The following is a 20,940-nucleotide window of genomic DNA, read 5'->3' on the forward strand; positions in this document are numbered from 1 at the left end:
AGTGTTGAATGGTCGTTTCTGGAAAGAGTGATGTACAAGTTGGTGTTTGATAATATGTGGGTTCGGAAAATTATGGATTGCCTCGCAAGCGTGTCATTCTCCTTCAAAATTAATGGCAGCATTTCAGGCAATGTGACTCCGACTAGAGGACTACGTCAGGGTGACCCTATTTCTCCCTACCTGTTTTTAATTGTGGCTGACGCTTTTTCTACTTTGTTGGCAAAAGCGGCTAGGGAAAAATTGATTCATGGAGCTCGAATTTACTACAGGGCCCCGAGAGTATCACATCTATTTTTTGCGGATGATAGTGTTCTTTTTGCAAAAACATTTGTTAGAGAATGCTCGATGATAGCTGAAATTATCAGCAAGTATGAGAGAGCATCTGGTCAAAGTGTGAATCTGAACAAAACATATGTCGTATTCAGCAAAAGTGTTTCTGTCTCCCAGAGGGCTGAAATCGTGAATATTCTTGGACTTATTGAGGTGGAGCAACATGAAAAATATTTACGGCTTCCCACAATCATCGGAAAATCTAAAAAGGTGATTTTTGCTTGTTTGAAGGAAAGAGTATGGAAGAAGCTGCAGGGATGGAAAGAAAAATTGTTGTCAAGGCCCGGGAAGGAAATTATGATTAAAGCGGTTGCCCAAGCCATTCCTACATATATGATGACTGTTTTTAAGATCCCGGATGGTTTGTTAGAGGAAATTCACTCCCTACTTGCTCGATTTTGGTGGGGGTCTTCGGACATACATCGCAAGATGCACTGGCAAACATGGGAGGCGCTATGTAAACCCAAGGCCATGGGTGGTATGGGTTTCCGTGACTTTAAAATTTTAAACAAGCGTTGCTTGCTAAGTAAATGTGGCGTCTTCATACTTGTCCGACCTCTTTTACCCACAAGGTGTTGAAGGCAAGGTATTTTAAAAATTCTGAGGTCCTTGAGGCTTATCGGGTTCATGATCCGAGTTATACTTAGCGGCGCATGTGGGGGGGTCAAAGGCGCTCCTTCTTGAGGGCCTTGTGTGGAGGATTGGAAATGGCTCTAATGTAAAAATTTGGGATAATTTATTGTAGGCTCCCTGGTGGTTTGTTCCCCACATTCAAGCATGGAGTGACTTATGACCCCATGGCTACAGTGGCTTCGTGCATCGATTTTGAAAAGGGTTCCTGAAACTTGGATATTGTGAATGATCTTTTCACCCCCGAAGACTTTAGGAAAATACTCCAAATTCCTCTCTCTTTATCATTGCCTACAGATCAAGTTTTTTGGTGGCCTTTGAAAGACGGGGAGTACAATGTCAGGTCCGGGTATTGGCTTGGTGCTCTTTGTCGCTCCCATATTGAGAACATTGAAAATGGTGAGCTATGGAAACTTGCGTGGAATCTGAATGGTCCCCGAAATTAGCACATTTTGTATGGCAGTGCTAGCTTGAAAAGAACACATAATAGTTAAAGAAATCTTGTATCGTCGCCATATTGCTCAAGACGAATTATGTGTGTGCTGTGGAGTGGAGGTAGAGTCTATTTGCCATGTTCTCTTCGATTGTAACAAAGCTAGTATGGCGTGGAACAACTATAACTTTGTTGATCTTATTGCCAGCAGCCCTCCTGGTTCCTTTGCTTTAAAGGTGTGTTAGTTTGCTAGCAAGGTGGACTCTAAAGAAGTTGGCAGAATTCTGACAATTGCCTGGGGTTTATGGTTCTGCCACAACAAGTTTGTGTATGAGCAAGAGGTCTTCAACACATTATCGGTGGTTGAGAGATTTATTTGTCGCGTCGTTGAGGATTACCGCAGCTGCGCAAGAACAATATTTTCGCCTTCTGTTCGCATAGGGCGTGTGCTTTCAGTATCTTCTTGGACCCCTCCAGCCGGGGGAGTGGTGAAAATCAATGTGGATGCCCATATTTTAGACGACTTGTTTGTTAGTCTTGGGGTGTCCATTCGCGACATATCTGGGAAACTTGTTGTTGCGGTTGTGAGAAAGATGAATGTGTTGTGGGAGGCTAATGTCACGGAGGCAGCAACAGCCAAATTCAATCTTCAGGTGGCATATCGCCTTGGTTATCAGAATGTTTGGGTAGAGGGAGACGCAATCAATGTCTCGAAAGCTATTGGCAATGCCAAGGAAGGTCGTGCTCCAATTTTTCTACTGTATGATGATATTAAGAGCTTGTTTAGTTTGTTTGATTTTTTTCGTTTGTTCTCATGTTAAAAGGGTGCGGGAATACAGTGGCTCATCTAATTGCTAGATGAGAATTAGATGAGCTACGAGGGGTAATGATGAACTTGTTTGTATGGATGCATTTCCTCCAAAATATTTTAGCTTTGGTGGAACTTGATTTGTAATAATAATTCCCGTCTTCTTATTTCAAAAAAAAAAAAAAATAATAAATAAATAAATAAACTAAATGGAGTAATTCTCATTTACTGTATTCCATCACCTGGCAATCTGGCATGGATAATTAACCGTTAATTTTAAGAACCATATAAAAACGGAATAATAGACAAACCAAATTTGTCCGATCTATTTTATGCTATAGCTATACCTTTACATAATCAAATCAATGAACTACATGTGACATCACTATAATTTCTCCTTCTGCCACCTCTCGAAATCATAAAACTGTAAGCTTACGTTTTCTAGCTACTTCTCTCTCCTATCTTCCATTTCTCTCTCTAACCTCTTCATCTTCTCAGTGAACTCATCAATGGCGATCTTCAAAGTTTCTCGCATTTCCACCAAGCCTTACGATGGCCAGAAACCTGGAACTTCCGGTCTTCGCAAGAAGGTCTTCTTTTCTTTTCATCTTTGATTCCTGGTTTTTTTTTTTTTTTTTTTTTTTTTTTTTTTTTTTTTGATTTTGTTTGCTTAATTTTGGAAAAATTAATTTCGATTGAATCCAATGCGTTTTTGTTTTTGGTTTTGGTTTGTTTTGCATTGTTCGATCTTATTTGTTGTAACATCCGATCAATTTCAGATCCATTTTACATCTGAATTATGCTGTGATTTTAGCATTTTTGGTGTTTTGATTAGTGGCATTGTTTTGTGTTGATTGATGATGTATTAGATTATGTATCATTTAGAATGTTGTTAGGACCAGGATTTGACTTTTAAATCATTGTCAAATTAGCTTGGATTGATTGACATCATTTGACTGTATGATTATGGTGACATTTGATGTCTGTGATTGTGTCATTTCTTATTGACCTGATTATTTTATCTGATTTGTTGCATCTCCATTGTTAAGAGATTGGAGACCGCGGTCATGTGAACCTTCATTGAAATTCGTAATGGTGGGATCGACTTGTGTTCGGATAGTTGGTGTCCTATGATATCGATTTCGAGTTCTATACTCATAAATACCATTTTCTCTTATCGAATCTCTATTTCACCTTAAGTATCAATGTGCAGAAATATTATGGGGCTTTGCTATGGCTTTGTCATGCGTATGGTTTTGAGTTTTACTTAATTATATGGAGTAACCTATATATCGTGACTAATCTAACAGACATGAAGCAGAAAAGTATAGCTTAACAGCACTTCATTCTTAAATGAAGTAAATTATAATGAACGTAAAAGCCTTTACGATGCACGGGCTGTTAGAAGTAAAATCATGATAAGAATAATATGCTTATGTTAAGAAGCATGTCATTAGATTCATATGAAGAGTCCTGGATATAAATTTATTTATAAACGAAAAGGAAAAAAAAGAAAGATCAAATGTGGATGAGACAAGTACGTTAATGGTTTGAGTTTTTATATAGATGATTTTTAGTAATGACTTATGAAGAATTGTTTCTGCTTTCAAAATAAAGTAACACTAGTATGGAGTAGTAGGTTAACAATAATATTGATAGCTTAAGGTATGGAGCATTGCCTTCTTGTCTTTCATTTAACATAAAAAGGATCTTTTCAAAAAAATCAGCTATCTTGTTCAAAATAATTGTCAATATCTGTTGACCCTTAGTATACATAGTACTTGTTAACGCACTTCATGTTTAGTAAAATGATTAAACTAATACCCTTTGTTTATGTATTGCTGAAGTTAAAACAATGTGTATTTGAAAAGGGGTAAAGCTAGGATTAAAATCAAATTTTTGCATGATATGATCAGGTTATAGATTATATGAGAAAAATAATTGAAACTAAAAGAAAATGCCTCATATTTTTATGTTCCTTATTTTATATGCCTGTTTTGATGTATTCACATTGGTCTTTTGAACGGATGTAAAATACTTTCTTTAGTGTCAAGAATGCCATTATATATTTCATCCGTAAGAGTTGTGACCTTTCCATTTTTTTATGTGTAAAAAACCAAGTTTGGTGAAGTTTCTGTAGAAGAAAGTTCTTAGAGTAGTTCTTATAGTAACTACTGCTCGGGGAAAAGAAGTTGAAAGTTCATTCTTATTTGATGCCCTTCTTATTTTTAATGTCTATCATCCAGGTCAAAGTGTTTGCACAACCTCATTACTTGGAAAATTTTGTCCAGTCCACATTCAATGCCCTCACAGCAGAGAAGATAAAAGGTGGGTTCAATAGTTTCCTTTTATGCTGTTTACAATGTGGCTTGACTTCCTATTTTTGATACTAGATTATCTATTCATTATTTTTATATTATTCTGATGATGCTATATACTTAGCATTGTGGTGTTACTGGCATATTATGAAAATAATCAAATTTTGTTTTCTTCAATTTTATTATTCTAATGATGCTAAATACTTAGCATTGTGGTGGTACTGTCATGTTATAAAAATGTTGTGTAAAATTGAAGATAACATAAATCTAGGTAATATGGGGGAACAATTATAGCAATATAATACTAATAATAGTATTCCCCTATTACCTTGGTATTTGACAATAGCATTTCCTTACTCAAAATTAAACTCCTTGCTTTGTGTTACCCTCCCCAAACTTACACATAGCAATACCTAATGTTGTCTGTACTTATGCTGAGTTTTCTACTGTGGCACAATTCCATGTGGTTATCAACATCTTTTAGATTTCAATTGTTTTTACTTGCATTTTGTTGAGGTTCAGCTAAGGGTAAGCTAAGAGTGATTAAAGTAATTGCTAACCTTTTAGATTATTGTTCTAGTGAAACATTGTGAAGGCAATGTGATTTAGTTTTGCTAATTACAACATTAGAGGTTGAATTAGGCTAAGAGACGTTCATTTTAAAATTTACCAATGGTTCGACAACTTTGTTGGGAAGAAAAATAAGTGTATAAGTCGAGCAACATAATGACCTAATGCTTTGATACCAATTTCCACATCAAACAACCAAACTTACTAGTTTAGTTGGTTGGGTTTCACCTTGTAATCTTGAGATTACAAGGTCAAAACCTCCCTACTTAAAGGTTACAAGGTCGAACCCTTTCAACTCACGATATTGAGGTTAGTTGGTTTAGGCAATGCTCAGTTCACCTGATGTGCGAGATCTGAATTTTCTCTTGAGCCCTAAACTAGGTATGTAAAATTTCATCTTATAAAAATCGGTAAAATAAATGACAAACTTAAAAATACAAAAAAGAATCCTGACTGGCCATTTTCCAATAAACAACCAAGAAGCTTCTAGTACCTTCAAGAATTTTCAAGAGAGTTAGAAGAACCATCCATGAAAGAAGGTACCATGCATGGAACACATCAATGTATCACCTCATGAGGTGCGATCTAGTGTGTTGTTTTGAAGGTAGAACAAGGTACAAGTTATTTGGAAAATGATACTTATTAATACTGTTCTCGAGGGAAAGTTGTTGTGGCTTTGTAGTAAAATGATTCCAAGAGAAAACATACCTGCATTAAAAAGGGTAGGATGTTGGACTGTTTTTATATCCTTTATGACCTGTATTGTAATAGGTAAGATGGTAATAAATGTTGGTAATGGGAATGAATCTAAGTGTAATTTGGCAAGGATTAAAGGGTGTGCTATATAGTCACCTTTTCATCTTATACGCTTAGGATATTAAAGAGGAGTGATTTGTTCTATGATAAATACAATAGTCTTCATCAAATCTATCAAGAGTTCAATAGAGTATTTTATATATTCTGGTTTCTTCAACTGATAGAGGCTCCGTTTGTTCTAACGGAAAACAATTTCAAGGGAAAACACAATTGTAAAAATAGTTTTCTTTTGTTTGTTTCCTCACAAGAAAAATTGTAGAGGAAGGGGAAAATTTGGAGTGGAAGGGAAAAGATGGATGAGAGGAGTGGTGAGGGATGTAATGAGTAGGGAGGAAAATGTGGCATACCTTCTTTTTGTAAGGAAAACATTTCCCACTCTTGGGAGAACTATTTTTCACCTTTGGAAAAATTGTTTTCCATCCTAACTAACCAAATAATGGAAATGGGAAAATCATTTTCTTGGAAAATGTTTTCCGTCAAAGCAAATGGAGCCATAGTGAATCTGTTGTTTGTCAACATAGGTAGAGTCACAATTTGAATGCAGAGTGCATATGGGGCTTTTTGTATAGTCAGTTGATTCATTGGTTAATTCATGTCAATGCAGGTAAAACACTTGTTGTTTCTGGCGATGGACGCTATTACTCTGAAGAAGCTATCCAGGTTTGCTTGCTAACCATATTGTACTGACTTATTGTTTTTAACGATCTTTTGTCTTCTTCTCACTGGTCTTGATTTACATTTGGTATTAACTATTAAATACATATGGAATAGTACATATTGATTGTGCCAAATTTCTTCATAAATTTAACATAAACCTCAAGCCAGATCTTGCTTTTCCTTTTTTTTTTTTCTTCTTCTCCTCTTAGGTGCTTAGTTATCTCCTGGAAGGCTTGAATAACCTACTGCTTACACTAATGTTTTAGCCATAACTTCTACCTGATAACTAAAACATTGATCCCTTACTTTGCACGTACCTTGTCCTAGATTTTGACAAATAGTAGATAAAAAAAAAAACAGAGAATAATTTTATTTAGTTATAGGAAGAGCTTATATGATTTCCTTTTTCCCTACTTCTTTTCTTATATCCTTATCTCATACATGATTCCAATTTTTGAGGAAGAGCTTAGATAATATTTTGTTGTTTAGGTCAGGAAATGCTTCCGTTATTTATTTGTTTGGCTTTAGCTTTGTCTGGTTTTTGATTTCATGTACTCCTGGACACCCTGCTGCTCAACCTTGAACAATTTGGTATAAATTACGAATTACCATGCGTTAATCTTATTACCATTGATCAACTCTTACAAATAGAGGGGTCTATGGTAGAGTCAATGTGACATTAATAAATGCTCCTTCCCTCTCTTTCTACTCAACAGAAATGAGGACTACTTTCTCGGTAACTAGCCATCTAGTCTGTAATATACACAAGTAGGTTTTAGAATAAAAATAATTCTCATTGCAAGTAAACTTCATTTTACTGTAGCAATGACAAGTACTTTACCTGTATATCTGCCGAATAAAAATGTAAATATACCTTAAGTGTGTTGAATTTGCTTAAAATCAAACTTTCTATCCTACTCAAATAGTCAAATTGAAACTATATTATAGACAGTTAGACATTATTCTTGGTGTATAGATGGAAAAGAAAAACAATTCCAGGAAACAGTTAACCATTGTGAGGATGCAACTACTAAAAAATTGTGCATCTTTTTGAAGCTTTCATTCATTGTATATTGTTTAGCTGTTTCCTTGGATGAATTCTAAAAATGAAACTATTTTGTTAACACTAGGCTTCTTGTACTCAAGCTTTAACAGAATTTAATTTTGGTCAAAGGAAGCCTTTAAATTCTCTTCTGCTCGACCAAAAGAAAATCCAACATATCTTAATAAGATTTTTTACTTGGAAGTATGTAGCTTTAATCCTCATTCAGGCATTCAGTAAATTTCCTTGGCCTTTAAGCCTTTTCAAGAAAACCTATTGTAGTCATTGAGAAATTTTCTAGCCTGTTATATTGAACAGTGTTGTGTAAAGAAATCAGAAATGAGAATTCCTTAAGTGTCCCTTGCTCTTGCTCATACACCAACTCTACTCCATCTGTGGTATTCTGGTAAATGAATGATAAAGTACTATATGGGGCATTGTATGATTTTCAAAGTATGTTAATCTGAATCACTTCAGTTTAGGCTTGTTTATGTGGAGCTTAGATGATGTTATAATGTGTATCTCTGTCATCTGATTCTTTGTGAAATGTGAATGCCTTGCGTTTTTATTTTTGGAAACAGTTTTTGTAACATAAAATATCTTTGTTTGATGTTGCTTCTTCTTGTTGGGAAAAACGACAGATAATTATAAAGATGTCAGCTGCAAATGGAGTTAAACGTGTTTGGGTTGGTCAAAACACACTGCTTTCAACACCTGCTGTGTCAGCTGTGATACGTGAAAGAGTTGGGAAAGATGTAAGTTTGACATATTTGCAGGCTGTCTGAGTTCTTCGAAACAGTTCATGTTATGTTAATTCTTTGGATTTTATTGTAGGGATCTAAGGCATCTGGGGCTTTTATATTGACTGCCAGTCATAATCCTGGAGGTCCTACTGAGGTTTGTCTTGTCCTACAGTTGTAGCATAGCTCATTGTTGGTGGATTTAGGAATCTAGAATTGTGCAATATTTATTGTCGTTTGATATTCCATTTATGCAGGACTTTGGGATAAAGTACAATATGAAAAATGGAGGACCTGCTCCAGAAGGAGTTACTGACAAGATTTATGAGAATACAACTACCATAAAGGAGTACTTGACTGCTGAAGATTTGCCTGATGTACTGTTTTCAACTTATTGTACATGACAAATATAGTTTGAATGGCCCATTGTTAGGTGGATTTAAATGGCGGAATGGTAATGGATTTCTATGTAGTTTTGTAAAGAAAGCCACTTGTCAACGTCCATGGCATTAAAACTTCAACCCCATACATGTCTTTTCTTGTATAAATATCCATTATCATTCAAGTATTCAACAATGGGTAATTTTGAAAATTGGTGAATAAAAAATAGATGTTTAGGGGTGGACAAGCGCTGCCATGTACATTGGCTTGGGACTATCCTTACAAAATTCCATATCCAATACCATTACTGCCTTTTTTTTTTTACTGCCAACCAAACAGTACATTAGTTTAATAGCTTGCTATTTTAGCATATATCAAATTGTTCCTGTTCTTTCCAGGTTGATATCTCTAAAATAGGCACAACTAGCTTCTCAGGGCCTGATGGTGAATTTGAGGTTGAAGTCTTTGATTCAACTGATACATATGTCAAGTTGATGAAGTAAGTCTAAAGCTGGCTTTCACAATCTGCATGTGCCTTCTACGTTTTATTTTATGTTTTCTCTTGTTATCAATTGGTTTTCAATGGATTCAATTGGGAGAGCAGGAAATTGGTCTTATAATTTTAATTTTCTGTAAAATACTTCCTCAACTTTCTTTTAATTGCAACATAGCCTCAAGGCACACACTTTATTAGGTAATTAGAGAAAATAAATGAATGACTTTATCAATGTAATATTTAAAACAGGGAATTGGGAAAGGTTAGGTATTATGTGTAAACAAATATTTTGATTTATTTGTCCCTTTGCATCATCTAATCTCTTCATCAAAGTGTGTTCCATGAGGCTATGTTGCAACTCTTGCAAGTAAAAGAAAACAGGAGTATCTTTTAAAATCAGCTATATGAACTTGCTTTTGTATTACTGTTGTCTTTAATGTATAACACTATGTTTGGATGACACTAGTGAAGCGAAAGGGAGGGGAACGCAAAAGAGGGAAAAGAAAGGTAAGGTGAGGGATAGAGTGACCTTCCATTTTCCTTCCAAATCTCTCCAACAATAGAGGGATTTGGTTTATAAGAGGAAAAGAAAAATGGACCCCTCCATTTCCTTTCCTTTCACTTGCCCTATGTTTTATTCAAATAAGGAATTTGTATCCCTCATTTTCTCTCCATCCCTTTCCTACCAAATATCTTTATCCAAATATAGTATAAATGAATTTTAGGACTTAAACTTCATTGCTTCAATTCACTTATGGTGAACACTTTTGGAGTTACAGGCAGTATGTCTGTTCTATCTAGGCATTAGGGAGCTATTAAAAGGTGCTTTAAGCTTCTAAATGCTTTCTGGGAAGTGGGAACAGTTCTATGCCCTGGCTTTGATATGCCAAATATAATTCTAGGTGAGGGCTTATCCTTGCCTTAGGTGCATGATTGATGAAGTCTTGAAGGTTAAAAGGTTGGATTCCAAGGATTCCAACAAGTGAAATTCTGGGGGTGTGAGTGTGAAAATTATCCACTTTATTTAAGATAAATTGTAATTTCAAGGCTAACTAATTGATAATTGTCTCAGGTAAAGTTATAATTTGAAAAAAAAAATATATTTTGAGATAGGAGCTACAATTTTTTGAAAGGTCTGCATGCTTAGGCTTTTTGTTGCCGGCTGATGCAACCTCCTCCCATCATAGCCCTACATAAATTTGTGTTAGACTTGGGGAGACATACTTCTGAATGATAATTGGATGTCCTATCTGCTATCAAGAGCTTTCTGTATTGTAGTATCTGTGGATTATTCTAAATTATCATAGTCTGTGGTTTAGGCCTCAGGGTGAATTAGTGCTTTAGGCCTTCAGTTAAATAAGTTCTAAAATAAATTACTTCTATGTTAACTTAAAAGGTTTGTTTTTATTGTAAAGAAAACTCTTCTTGTGTTTGAATATTCTATCAGCTGTAGGATTAGTTTGAATTTTTTTTTTCTCTATAATATATTATATTACTTCCTCCAATCTAAAATTTCTGCTACATGGGAAGTGCACAACTTTTTAGAAATTGGGTAAAAGGTGATAAGAAACTACAGAATCCATGCGAATTACCCTAAAAATGTAAGTAGGTTACATACTTAGGTGTTTACAATAAGATTATGTTGGAATTTATAGTGTGAAAGGAAACATTGGATATCCCCAAATGCATATGTTGCAATATTTGTGAAACTTCCTTGAATGGTAAACAGTGCAATATGTGTGGAAAGGGCCAAAGGGGTTGAAAAGGGGGAAGAATTAATTTTTATATTTTGATTCTTAAATTGGCTGTCTTATATAAAGTTAGGCTTGAACATCAACTTGGATAATGATGTATAATCTTTGTGTTGCATGAGCAGGTCAATATTTGATTTCGAAGCTATCAAAAAGCTGCTCGCATGTCCAAAATTCTCATTCTGGTAGGAGTACTTAGATAATGTTGAAGCACTTATTTTGTAAACTTTTGCTATATTTGTGCTAATATTTTGTGTTGGGATTCCCCCTGCCTAATTTCTAGCTATGATGCCCTTCATGGAGTTGCTGGTGTTTATGCTAAGCGTATATTTGTTGAAGAGCTTGGTGCAAACGAGAGTTCACTGTTGAACTGTACACCAAAGGTCAAATGGTTTTTGTGATATATGTCTTTATTGAACTATTGTATCTAGTTTAAGTACATTATATAACATACACTCTTTCATCCGTATAGAAAGATTTTGGTGGAGGGCATCCTGATCCCAATTTGACTTATGCAAAGGAATTAGTCCAACGTATGGGTTTGGGTAAAACGGACACAGAAGGTGAACCGCCTGAATTTGGTGCTGCTGCCGATGGTGATGCTGATCGTAATATGATACTGGGTAAAAGGTAGACTCTACATCTTAGAGTGAGCAGATATCTTGTGAGAAACTTCTTTATCTAACTTACCTTTTTTCCTAGGTTTTTTGTGACCCCCTCGGATTCCGTTGCCATTATTGCTGCTAATGCTGTAGAAGCAATTCCATACTTCTCTGGTGGTCTGAAGGGAGTTGCTAGGTATGCTTAACGGTGTCTAGTTCTGTTTTATTCATACAGTTTGTTCTTGACTTCTTGCATCTTGCTCCAGCCTTTTGGGTTCTGTAAAATTGGCCCCCGTGGTTGTAGCATCGTTGTAATCTTGTATTTGTGTGTACTCACCTCTGTCTTTTCATCTTAGATGGTCTTAAGTTTTTTTAACACGGTAAAATCACTCACTTTATTAGTGATGTAACAAATTTAGCAACACTGATTTTTACCGAGTACCTTTTCTCTCCTCTCCCATCTTCTATTGGTGATGACAACATGACGTATTATTAATTATTGATATGTTGTAATTTCTTTTTTTTTTTTTTTTTTTTTTTTTTTTTTTTGGGTTGAATTGGTTGTCCAATGATGCACCATTATGTTTGTTAAAGTATCTCTGTATTTGCATTGACTTTTCAGGAGCATGCCTACTTCTGCTGCTCTGGATGTTGTTGCAAAAGCTCTTAATTTGAAGTTCTTTGAGGTGACTGTAGCTCCTTATCTTTAGTTCTTTAACTGGTTTCTGTAGCTGTTTTCTTCTTTTTCCTTTCTTCAACTTCATAAAATTTATAGGCTCTTCAATCTCTAAAGTAAATAGTGAGCATTGCCTTTCCTTTAGAAAGCATTTAAAGGTGATTCACTAAATTCCAGGTGCCCACTGGCTGGAAATTTTTTGGTAATTTGATGGATGCTGGATTTTGTTCAGTATGTGGTGAAGAGAGTTTTGGAACTGGTATGCTTTTATCTTCTACAGTCCTTGTTCATATGTGATGTCTAATGAATTCATAAGGAATCAGAATGATTTCTCTGAGCTTCCTGAATAGGCTCTGATCATGTACGTGAGAAGGATGGGATCTGGGCTGTTTTGGCATGGCTATCTATTCTCGCTCTAAAGAACAAGGATAAACTCAATGGAGAAAACCTTGTGACGGTTGAAGACATTGTTCGTCAGCATTGGGCTACCTATGGTCGGCACTATTACACTAGATATGATTATGAGGTACTTCCTCTATTCCGAATTGTTGGCCGTTTGACCACCGCTAACTTTTCGCATTTTATACTACCTCCGTTTTTTTTAGTTGACGCGTTTTGACTTTAGCACTATTCACACACTCCCCTTTGACCGTGTTTTGTGCTTTATACGTAATGAAAAATGTAGTCATGTGGGATCTTGTTAGATTCGTCACGATATATATTTACAAAATATCAACTTTTCATAATTTTTGCTTATCGGTAAATAAAGATATGAATGGTTGAAGTTATGCATTGGCAAACGTGACTAAAGAAACTGCAACGAATGCCTTGAGCAACAAGAACAAGGGCTGGGTCACCTATGAGCGCAGAAGGAAGAAAGGACAGCAACAACGACCAGCAGGGAATGAGCCACCAAATCAGTGAGCTGCCAATGATTGCTGTGAAGGCTGGCAGCATCCTCTCTCAGTGTGACAGCTGCGATTTTGCCCCTTTCTCTTTTTGGCTGGTTGTGTACATATAAGTAAAGGGGGGGTAGGAGTGTGCTAGGTAGCTGGTAAATTGTAATTCCTAGAGTGTGGAGAGTTGTACCCTCAAGGTACTAGAGAGAGAGTAGTGGCCTCAAGCCACCTTGTTTGTAAGACTCAACCTTTAATCAATGAAATAGCTGCCTACTTCCCTAAAAATCTCATCTTTTATTGCTTTCCCTTCAAATATTACAGTAGAAGTTAAGTGAAACGTTACATGTCAACTAAAAAGAAACGGCTGAAGTATTATTTACCACTTAAATGTCAAAACACTAGTCTTTTAAAATACCCCTGCAATTGTTCTTGTGTAGGTATTAAATAAATACCATTTTAAATTACTAACATAATTTTGAACTTGCAGTGATTAAATTTGATTGGAGGGAGTATTATGTATACATTGTATAAGCTTAAGCATTACCAACTTGTTTATCATTTTTACATCAATTATTAATACTGAAATTTGCTTCCTCAGAATGTTGATGCTGGTGGTGCAAAAGAACTTATGGCACATTTGGTCAATCTGCAGTCTGATCTCTTTGAAGTTAACAAGTAAGCCAGTGTTTACTGTCTTTTTGTTCAAGTCATTTTAGAGTTCATTGGCTTTGATTGGATTTATAAGTGTTACTCTTTCGATCTTGCTGGATGCACTATTGATCTATGAATCAAAATTCACTTTGAGACAACTTTTATAACCATCTAATGAAAGTACCAAATTCGTTACAAATCACAATTGTCTGTTGGATTTGACCATGGGGAAAAGATGGTTATGGGGCTCTATACGTTCATTTGAATACATGGAAATTATTAGTATGGAATGCAGTATTGCATCTGATTGTTAAGTCATCAATCAATGGAGATAAAGAAACCACAATTAGGGTAAAATAGAAGCCAAGGGTTATCGGTTTCAGTCCCTTGGACCGTTGAAAGTAATTAATTGTTTTTAATTAGCTTTAGATTTTTAGTTCTTTAATTTAATTTTTTTCCCTAGGTGATTAGTACTTTATACTCCAGCAGGAAGTATTAATTTCTGTCAAAAAAAAGGACGTATTAATTTAGCGATCATCTAATTTGTTTTCCTAAGCTCTTCTTACTTTACTCAGTTTTTTCTAGTTCTACTCATCTTTGCTTTATTAATTGTTTGACCATTATCAAAGTATATACAGTTTTTTTCTCTTTTACCCTCTAACACCTTACAACATAGAACTCAATATACCTTTTTCCCTCTAAAAGTACCCATAAAGGCACATATCTGAGTAGAACTTTAGACAATGGAGTAAGTCACTACTTATTTAATTTAGTTTCCAGTATGAAGAAGTATATCAATTTTACTTCAAAACTCTTTTGTGGCTTTATCATCCCTTGGCCTGATGTTCATATTAAGCTGATTGACCCATACATAATCTAACCATAAATTTTGCCAGGATATTTATTTGTGTTCAAGTGCATACAATTCTAAAAGTATGCTTAATAAGTGCTTAACTCAACTTCTTAAGTTACATGATGAATTTTGTATAAATCTTAATATTCTCAAAACGTTGGAACTGCTGTTGAAATGCTGTGCATCAACTCTATGATTATTGATGTTCAAGGTCTGGTTATGTTATATGAATTCTGAAGCTTCTTTAATTCTTGCTCTGACCAGGATTGTGAAGGGAGTTAATTCCACTGTGGCCAACGTGAAGGATGCTGATGAGTTTGAATACACTGATCCTGTTGATGGTTCAGTTTCAAAGCACCAGGGTATTCGCTACCTGTTTGAAGATGGCTCGCGATTGGTAAAGAGCTTGTTATTTATTTATTATTAAATTGAACAGTTTTTGTCTGCTCTCCACAAAGTCTGATGCCTTGCTTTGGTTTTTATTGTGACAATTATTAATTCAGGTATTCCGCCTCTCTGGAACTGGCTCTGAAGGAGCCACAGTTCGTGTGTACATTGAGCAATACGTAAACGACTCCTCAAAAATCAGCAGAGATTCACAGGAAGCACTTAAACCCCTTGTGAGATTGCTTAATTTTTTATGTAAACTTTGGCCACTACATTTTTCCCTTTTTGTTATTCTAAGATGTACTATGCACTCCGTTGCAGGTTGATGTTGCTCTCAAGCTTTCTAAGATGCAAGAATTCACTGGGAGGTCAGAGCCAACTGTTATTACATAAGCGGGAAGTGTTTCAGCTGGTTGTCACATCCCTTGCAATTTGAGTCCTCTCTAGTCTTCATAAGAGGCAATATTAATTTTGTACTACCATATTTTCTGGCTCAAATTCAGCTTTTATGGTTGAGGATATTTTTGTAAGAAAGGAGAGTCGTTGTTGAACTTGAGCTCAGAGTTGGCAACAAGCAACTCTAGTAGAGATGAATCCTCTCGTGCTTGAGCTGAGCTCATAGACGATCACTCTGAATAAATATTACTTATAAAAAAAAACCTATTATATTTTTTCTATCCTGGCTCGAGATCTTAAAATTTTTCTGGTTTATGGACCATGATTAGTTTTGACCTCATCCTGCAGATGTGCAGAAATTGCTAAATTAGTCAAGAAATTCACTAAACACCCATGACTATGGAGATGCCTCTGAGAATGGAAATTCATTTGCATTAAATCCTTCTGAACCATAGAATTCCCACGGATAGAAAAATCACTAGATAGGGAGCGAGTTCTTCGATGAGGGAGATAAGGACAGGGATCAAAAATGATTTCTTCACTAAATTAGACCCATAATTGCATTTTATTATTCATATTGTTTGATTGCTTGCCCTGGGATAGAGTGACATTCTTGTATCGCGAACTATATCTTAAACGATATGGTTGGTTTCAGTAAGAGTCGGGAAAAGGTTACCGAAAATCCCACCCTATATCGCCACTAGTGGGGATTACTTGTCTCCTTTTAACTATTAAAGTTGTACTATTTTTGTCTATTTAACATTGTCAAAACTTTTAACTGTCGATGAAAGCAGTTATACCAAGGCCCACAACACTAAAGTGACAAAGCGAGTGCATGATGATGCCGAGATTAACGGACTCTTTCTCGAGATTACATGCACCCTTCAATGTTCATTATACCATTACAAAGTCAAACAGGTGACCAAGTAGCAATAGAGGGATGATTGGAAATATCAACAAACTCAACATGATCTTTTGAGCTAAATCAAAGTGTATAAATGTTCATACTAATCAAATTTTCACCAAAAACATACTAATTTAATATTTTAAATTGTGTTGAATATCAACTTTGACTTCTTAATACATATACACATATGTTAATATATAAAGGCAAAAGCTAATGAGCGCCCCAGGGCGTTAGATAAGAGAATTAAAAGTGGAAATATTAGAGTAAAACTAACATTAATTACACCGAACGACGCGTGATTTTATCATGCATTCCTAACTTAATACTTTTTCAACCAATAGAATTATTCCTTAACTAACGCCCTGGGGCGCTCGTTAGCAAGATCCATATATAAATAGTATGTTGAGTTAGTCCCAATATCTTTTAAACATCATTTTTTTTAGGAAATACAAGTAAATATACTAGTAGATAATTTACAATATTAATGGTCAAAATTGTGTATTCATAAATGTGAAAGTCAATATGGTGTAACTATTTTTTAATAATTAAGATGTAGGGCTTGTTTTCATACAATTATTTTCAGTTCAGTTCAGCTCAGCTCTAATAAGTTCAGTTCAGTTCAACTCCTAATTTCCTTCTCTTATAAAATATTCAGTTCAGTTCAGCTCATTTCAGTCAATGAGAACAGACCCTACTTCTCAATAAGAATGGTATATTGTTGAAATATATCCCACCAAATAACACTGGTTAGAAGTCCCACATTGATAAAAGAAGAGAGAGTTAAACAATTATAAAACTAAAGGGCTACTTCTCCTATTGCCATATGGTTTTGGGATGGAAACTCTTTGGATTTGTGAAGTAAACGCCCCAAGGTCACACATTGATAAAAGATGAGAGAGTAAAACAATTTATAAGGCTAATGGGCTACTCTTTCCATTGCTATATGGTTTGGGGATGAAACCTCCTTGGACTTGTAAAGTGGACTTTCTCTTAGTTTACGAGTGCGGCCCAGAACCGTATTTAACATATATGCTCGAGTGTCATTTAACATCTACCTTGAATCAGTCTTATTAATAAGAATCTACAATCTTCACCCTAGATTACTCACAAAATTTTGACTTTTTGCTCTATTTACATACTTCACTTCACTTTGACCATTTTTATATTCTTATATATGAAAGCAAATGTTAGTATGTAAAATGTTGTTGATGAGTCTATCAATGAATATTTTCCAAATATATATTAACTGTTTCTAATTTTTACAAATATACAATCAATGATATCAATAGTTACATTTGTATATTAATGATTATGTTTCGTAAAAAAAAATTGTAAGTAATATGGAATAAAAGTAGATATGGACATTGGGCAATGACCGTGTTTCAGCTTTGAAATTATAATGATGCGTTGGGGTAACCAGCCTTGTTAGCCAGACATTACAAGTGAGTTGCCTCAACGGGCGTTCATGAGAAATCCTCATTTACAAATTACAATTAAGTTAGCTTAATTACTTGTAGAGACATAAAGTAGATTAATATTTCATTAATATATCAAATTATATGTTCATTACATTTTTTCTAAGTTAGTAAAATTTAACAAATCTTCTTCAAAAAATTTAATAAAATCTCAATATTATTTCTGTTTTTTTTTTAATTTTATTTATTTATTTCTTTTTTTTTTTTTTTTTATTTGGAAGCATCAGTATTGTTTTCTTGATATTCTTCCTAGTGAGAATTTACGATCAAAATCTATAAAATTGACCACCACATATAATGACCCAAATTACAATAATCCGTGAAGAATTGAAGATCATTCACGGGAGCTAGAAAGGTATCACATCATTAAAGTTGCACAATTGGAATTGTTTGTAAAACTTCAATTGTTATCCTCTTAAATCGGCAAAACATGGTTATTTCTAATCATTACAAATTAACATTAACAAGAAACAAGAAAACATCTACCAACATAATCACATAAAAAGTTATTCATACAACCCCCACTAAATTACAACAAAGAAAGACGACACTTTACATTCACATTCTCTTCATAAAAATATAAAATTCTATGTATAAAATGCTCCAATCCCCAAAATTAGCCCAACTCTTCTTGTCCCTCTAAAATACATAAACTCTCAAAAAACAAACAAAACCTCATCCTTCTAAACAACCATGCATTCTCAACTTATTTTCCTCTTCCTTACATTCTTCCTCCACCATACACACTCCTTCCCCACCTCCGCTGCCACTCCGCCCGCCACCACCACTTCTTTTGACTTCATTCGATCGAGTTGCAACACCACCCTCTACCCCGACGTATGCTACACCTCCCTCTCCCGCTACGCTAATGCAGTGCGTCTCGACCCGGCCCAACTAGCCCGTATCTCAATCGGGCTCACCCTATCCCGGGCCCGCCACGCCTCCTCCTTCTTCACCAACATGACCCAACGGGCCGACTACGGCCCCGACCCGCGGGCCACCTCCGCCCTACACGACTGCTCCTCCACCTTCGGAGACGCTGTCGACCAAATACATAAATCACTCAAGGAGATGAGCCAGGTAGCTTCGGCTGCCGAGTCCTCCTCGGCCGAGGCAGTAAGGTTCCAGCTCAGTAATGTCCAGACGTGGATGAGCGCGGCTCTAACCAATGAGGATACGTGCACGGACGGGTTCGAGGACGTTGGGGAGTGTCCGGTGAAAGACGAAGTGTTTGACAAGGTAGTGATCGTGAAGGAGTACACTAGTAACGCCCTTGCTTTGGTTAATAGTTTTGCAGCCTCCGTGAACACAAGATGATGATAAGTGGGATTGAATTGAACGTTTAGAGGTTGTTATTGTACGTTGGAAATCTACAGGATTATAATTGTAACGAACTCGTGACTTTGTGTTGTCGTGTTATTTAATCTCATTAATATGTGTGAAAGAGTCTTGGAATATACTACAGTGGCATACAACTTAGGAGTGAGTATTTGTTTGTGTGTTTATGTGCTTGAATGCATAGAAGATTTTACAGGAGGAGGTGTCAATTCAGGTCATATGTCGGGTTCTGATAATGTTTAGTTGGATCGAGTCATTTTTAATTTGAGTTTTGCTAAATTATTACAACTATATATACAGTTAAATTTTAAATCGGTTCATTTTGAATTAGGTCGAAGTATTTTCACATCAATTGATGATTTTTAACACATCTAGTTATAGACTTATAGGATAATGTATTATATTGCTTAGTAATGTAAATATCGACATATTGTGAAGTATGTTTTACACGGTCACAATTTTTCATCTATTAACTCTATAGGTTCGTAACTTCACTTTCTAAATTAGCAAATTTCAGGCCTTTTTATTTTTAATTTTATTGTACTCTTCTTTATTCTAAACACCACTAAACTGTATTATAGAATTAGAGAAAAAAAAAAAAAGATTCTGATAAGTTCTGATAAGTACAACCAATTAACAATAATGATAAGTAGAGAGATCATTATTCTACCATTGGTGCAACTATACTATATCTCACATTTAGGTGTAAAGTTTAAATTAAATAATAACACTAATAGGATAGTATTATTTGCATAAATAGATGATAATTTAGTTTATTATACTAATTAACTACGTTACTATTTAGGGAAAGCACAGATGCACAATAAGAATAAACAAGCTTAATTACCGTGCTTTTTCTATATCATCCTGAGTGATTATCGGAGAGTGATGAAATCATGATTGTAATTATATTCAATATTCATACATAGAATAATTAATCATCTACATTTGTGACATGCAAGAAGTTCACAAGGGAATAAGATGAAAAAGGACATACTTTTAATTAAAGAAGGGAGCAGTTCATTGTGGTAGGGCGTTCATATTTAGTGTATCAGTTTTGTTTCAGAGCTCAATTCAATAATAAAGTGATATAATCAAAGTCAAATAAGTTGGTTTGACTTTAGAAAGTATAGATGTAGGTGCTTTACTTTGACACAATTGAAAGGATATGGATTAAGCTTGGGGTGGTTGTGATTGCTAAACAGTACTTAACAAAACTTGAGGGCCGTACCTATTAGATGTATGAGTCTTAGTTATTATTTTTTTTTTCCTTATAAAAGTAAGAAAAATAGAAGGCATTAGGAGACCCTCCTCACGAGGGGAACTCCTATTGTATCAAAGGAGGCATTAGGGACTAGAGTTGTTACAAGGAATAATGTCCATGCTACCACCAACTAAATGGCCTACATTAGCTATCCAATTTGCTATCCGATTCGTCTCTCAAAAAATAAGATGTATGCTTCAATTACATATCATTTGGTGAGAAGAGTGCATATGTCCCTAATGATGAGCTGAATCTGCCAGGGAATTGGCCAAGTGCGCGCCCTTGAGAAGGTTGGTGACAAGGAGATTTAGTGCCTTCAATATGAATATTCATATCCTGAGCTCAAGGGCCGAAGGAATACCTTTGTTAAGAACTGTTGCCTCACCGATAAAGACAATGGTGTTGCCGAGATTGAAGGTAAGCACTCCAGAAGGTGTCCCACTACTATCTCTGATAATGATTCATATTGTTGCCAAGTTGTTGAGAACCGAGCTGTCAAATTAAAGTTGAGTTTGTGGAA

At 35.3% G+C, this 20,940-nt stretch overlaps 1 protein-coding gene and 1 pseudogene across 2 annotated transcripts; both read left to right on the forward strand.

Annotated features, from left to right (window-relative positions):
• The first annotated feature begins 2,519 nt into the window (after positions 1-2,519).
• LOC145562356 (phosphoglucomutase, cytoplasmic-like) lies at positions 2,520-15,715 on the forward strand. 2 transcript variants are annotated; one of them, XM_081622609.1, is made up of 19 exons: positions 2,520-2,627; positions 2,700-2,791; positions 4,448-4,529; positions 6,510-6,565; positions 8,246-8,359; positions 8,439-8,501; positions 8,602-8,721; positions 9,124-9,224; positions 11,098-11,157; positions 11,256-11,355; positions 11,445-11,602; positions 11,675-11,770; positions 12,197-12,260; positions 12,428-12,509; positions 12,601-12,776; positions 13,748-13,824; positions 14,918-15,050; positions 15,157-15,273; positions 15,362-15,715. In XM_081622609.1, the coding sequence occupies exons 2-19, from the start codon at positions 2,711-2,713 to the stop codon at positions 15,431-15,433; spliced, it is 1,752 nt and encodes a 583-aa protein (XP_081478735.1). In that variant the 5' UTR covers positions 2,520-2,627; positions 2,700-2,710; the 3' UTR covers positions 15,434-15,715. The 2 variants fall into 2 exon arrangements, with proteins under 2 accessions (XP_081478735.1, XP_081478736.1); XM_081622610.1 differs by lacking the exon at positions 2,520-2,627 and having other exon boundaries at positions 2,634-2,791.
• Positions 15,716-18,434: 2,719 nt separating this feature from the next.
• LOC145563809 (21 kDa protein pseudogene) lies at positions 18,435-19,468 on the forward strand (annotated as a pseudogene).
• The last annotated feature ends 1,472 nt before the right edge of the window (positions 19,469-20,940 follow it).

This window comes from Chenopodium album, chromosome 10 (genome assembly GCF_948465745.1).
Source record: "Chenopodium album chromosome 10, dcCheAlbu1.1, whole genome shotgun sequence".
Taxonomy (NCBI): Eukaryota; Viridiplantae; Streptophyta; class Magnoliopsida; order Caryophyllales; family Amaranthaceae; genus Chenopodium; species Chenopodium album.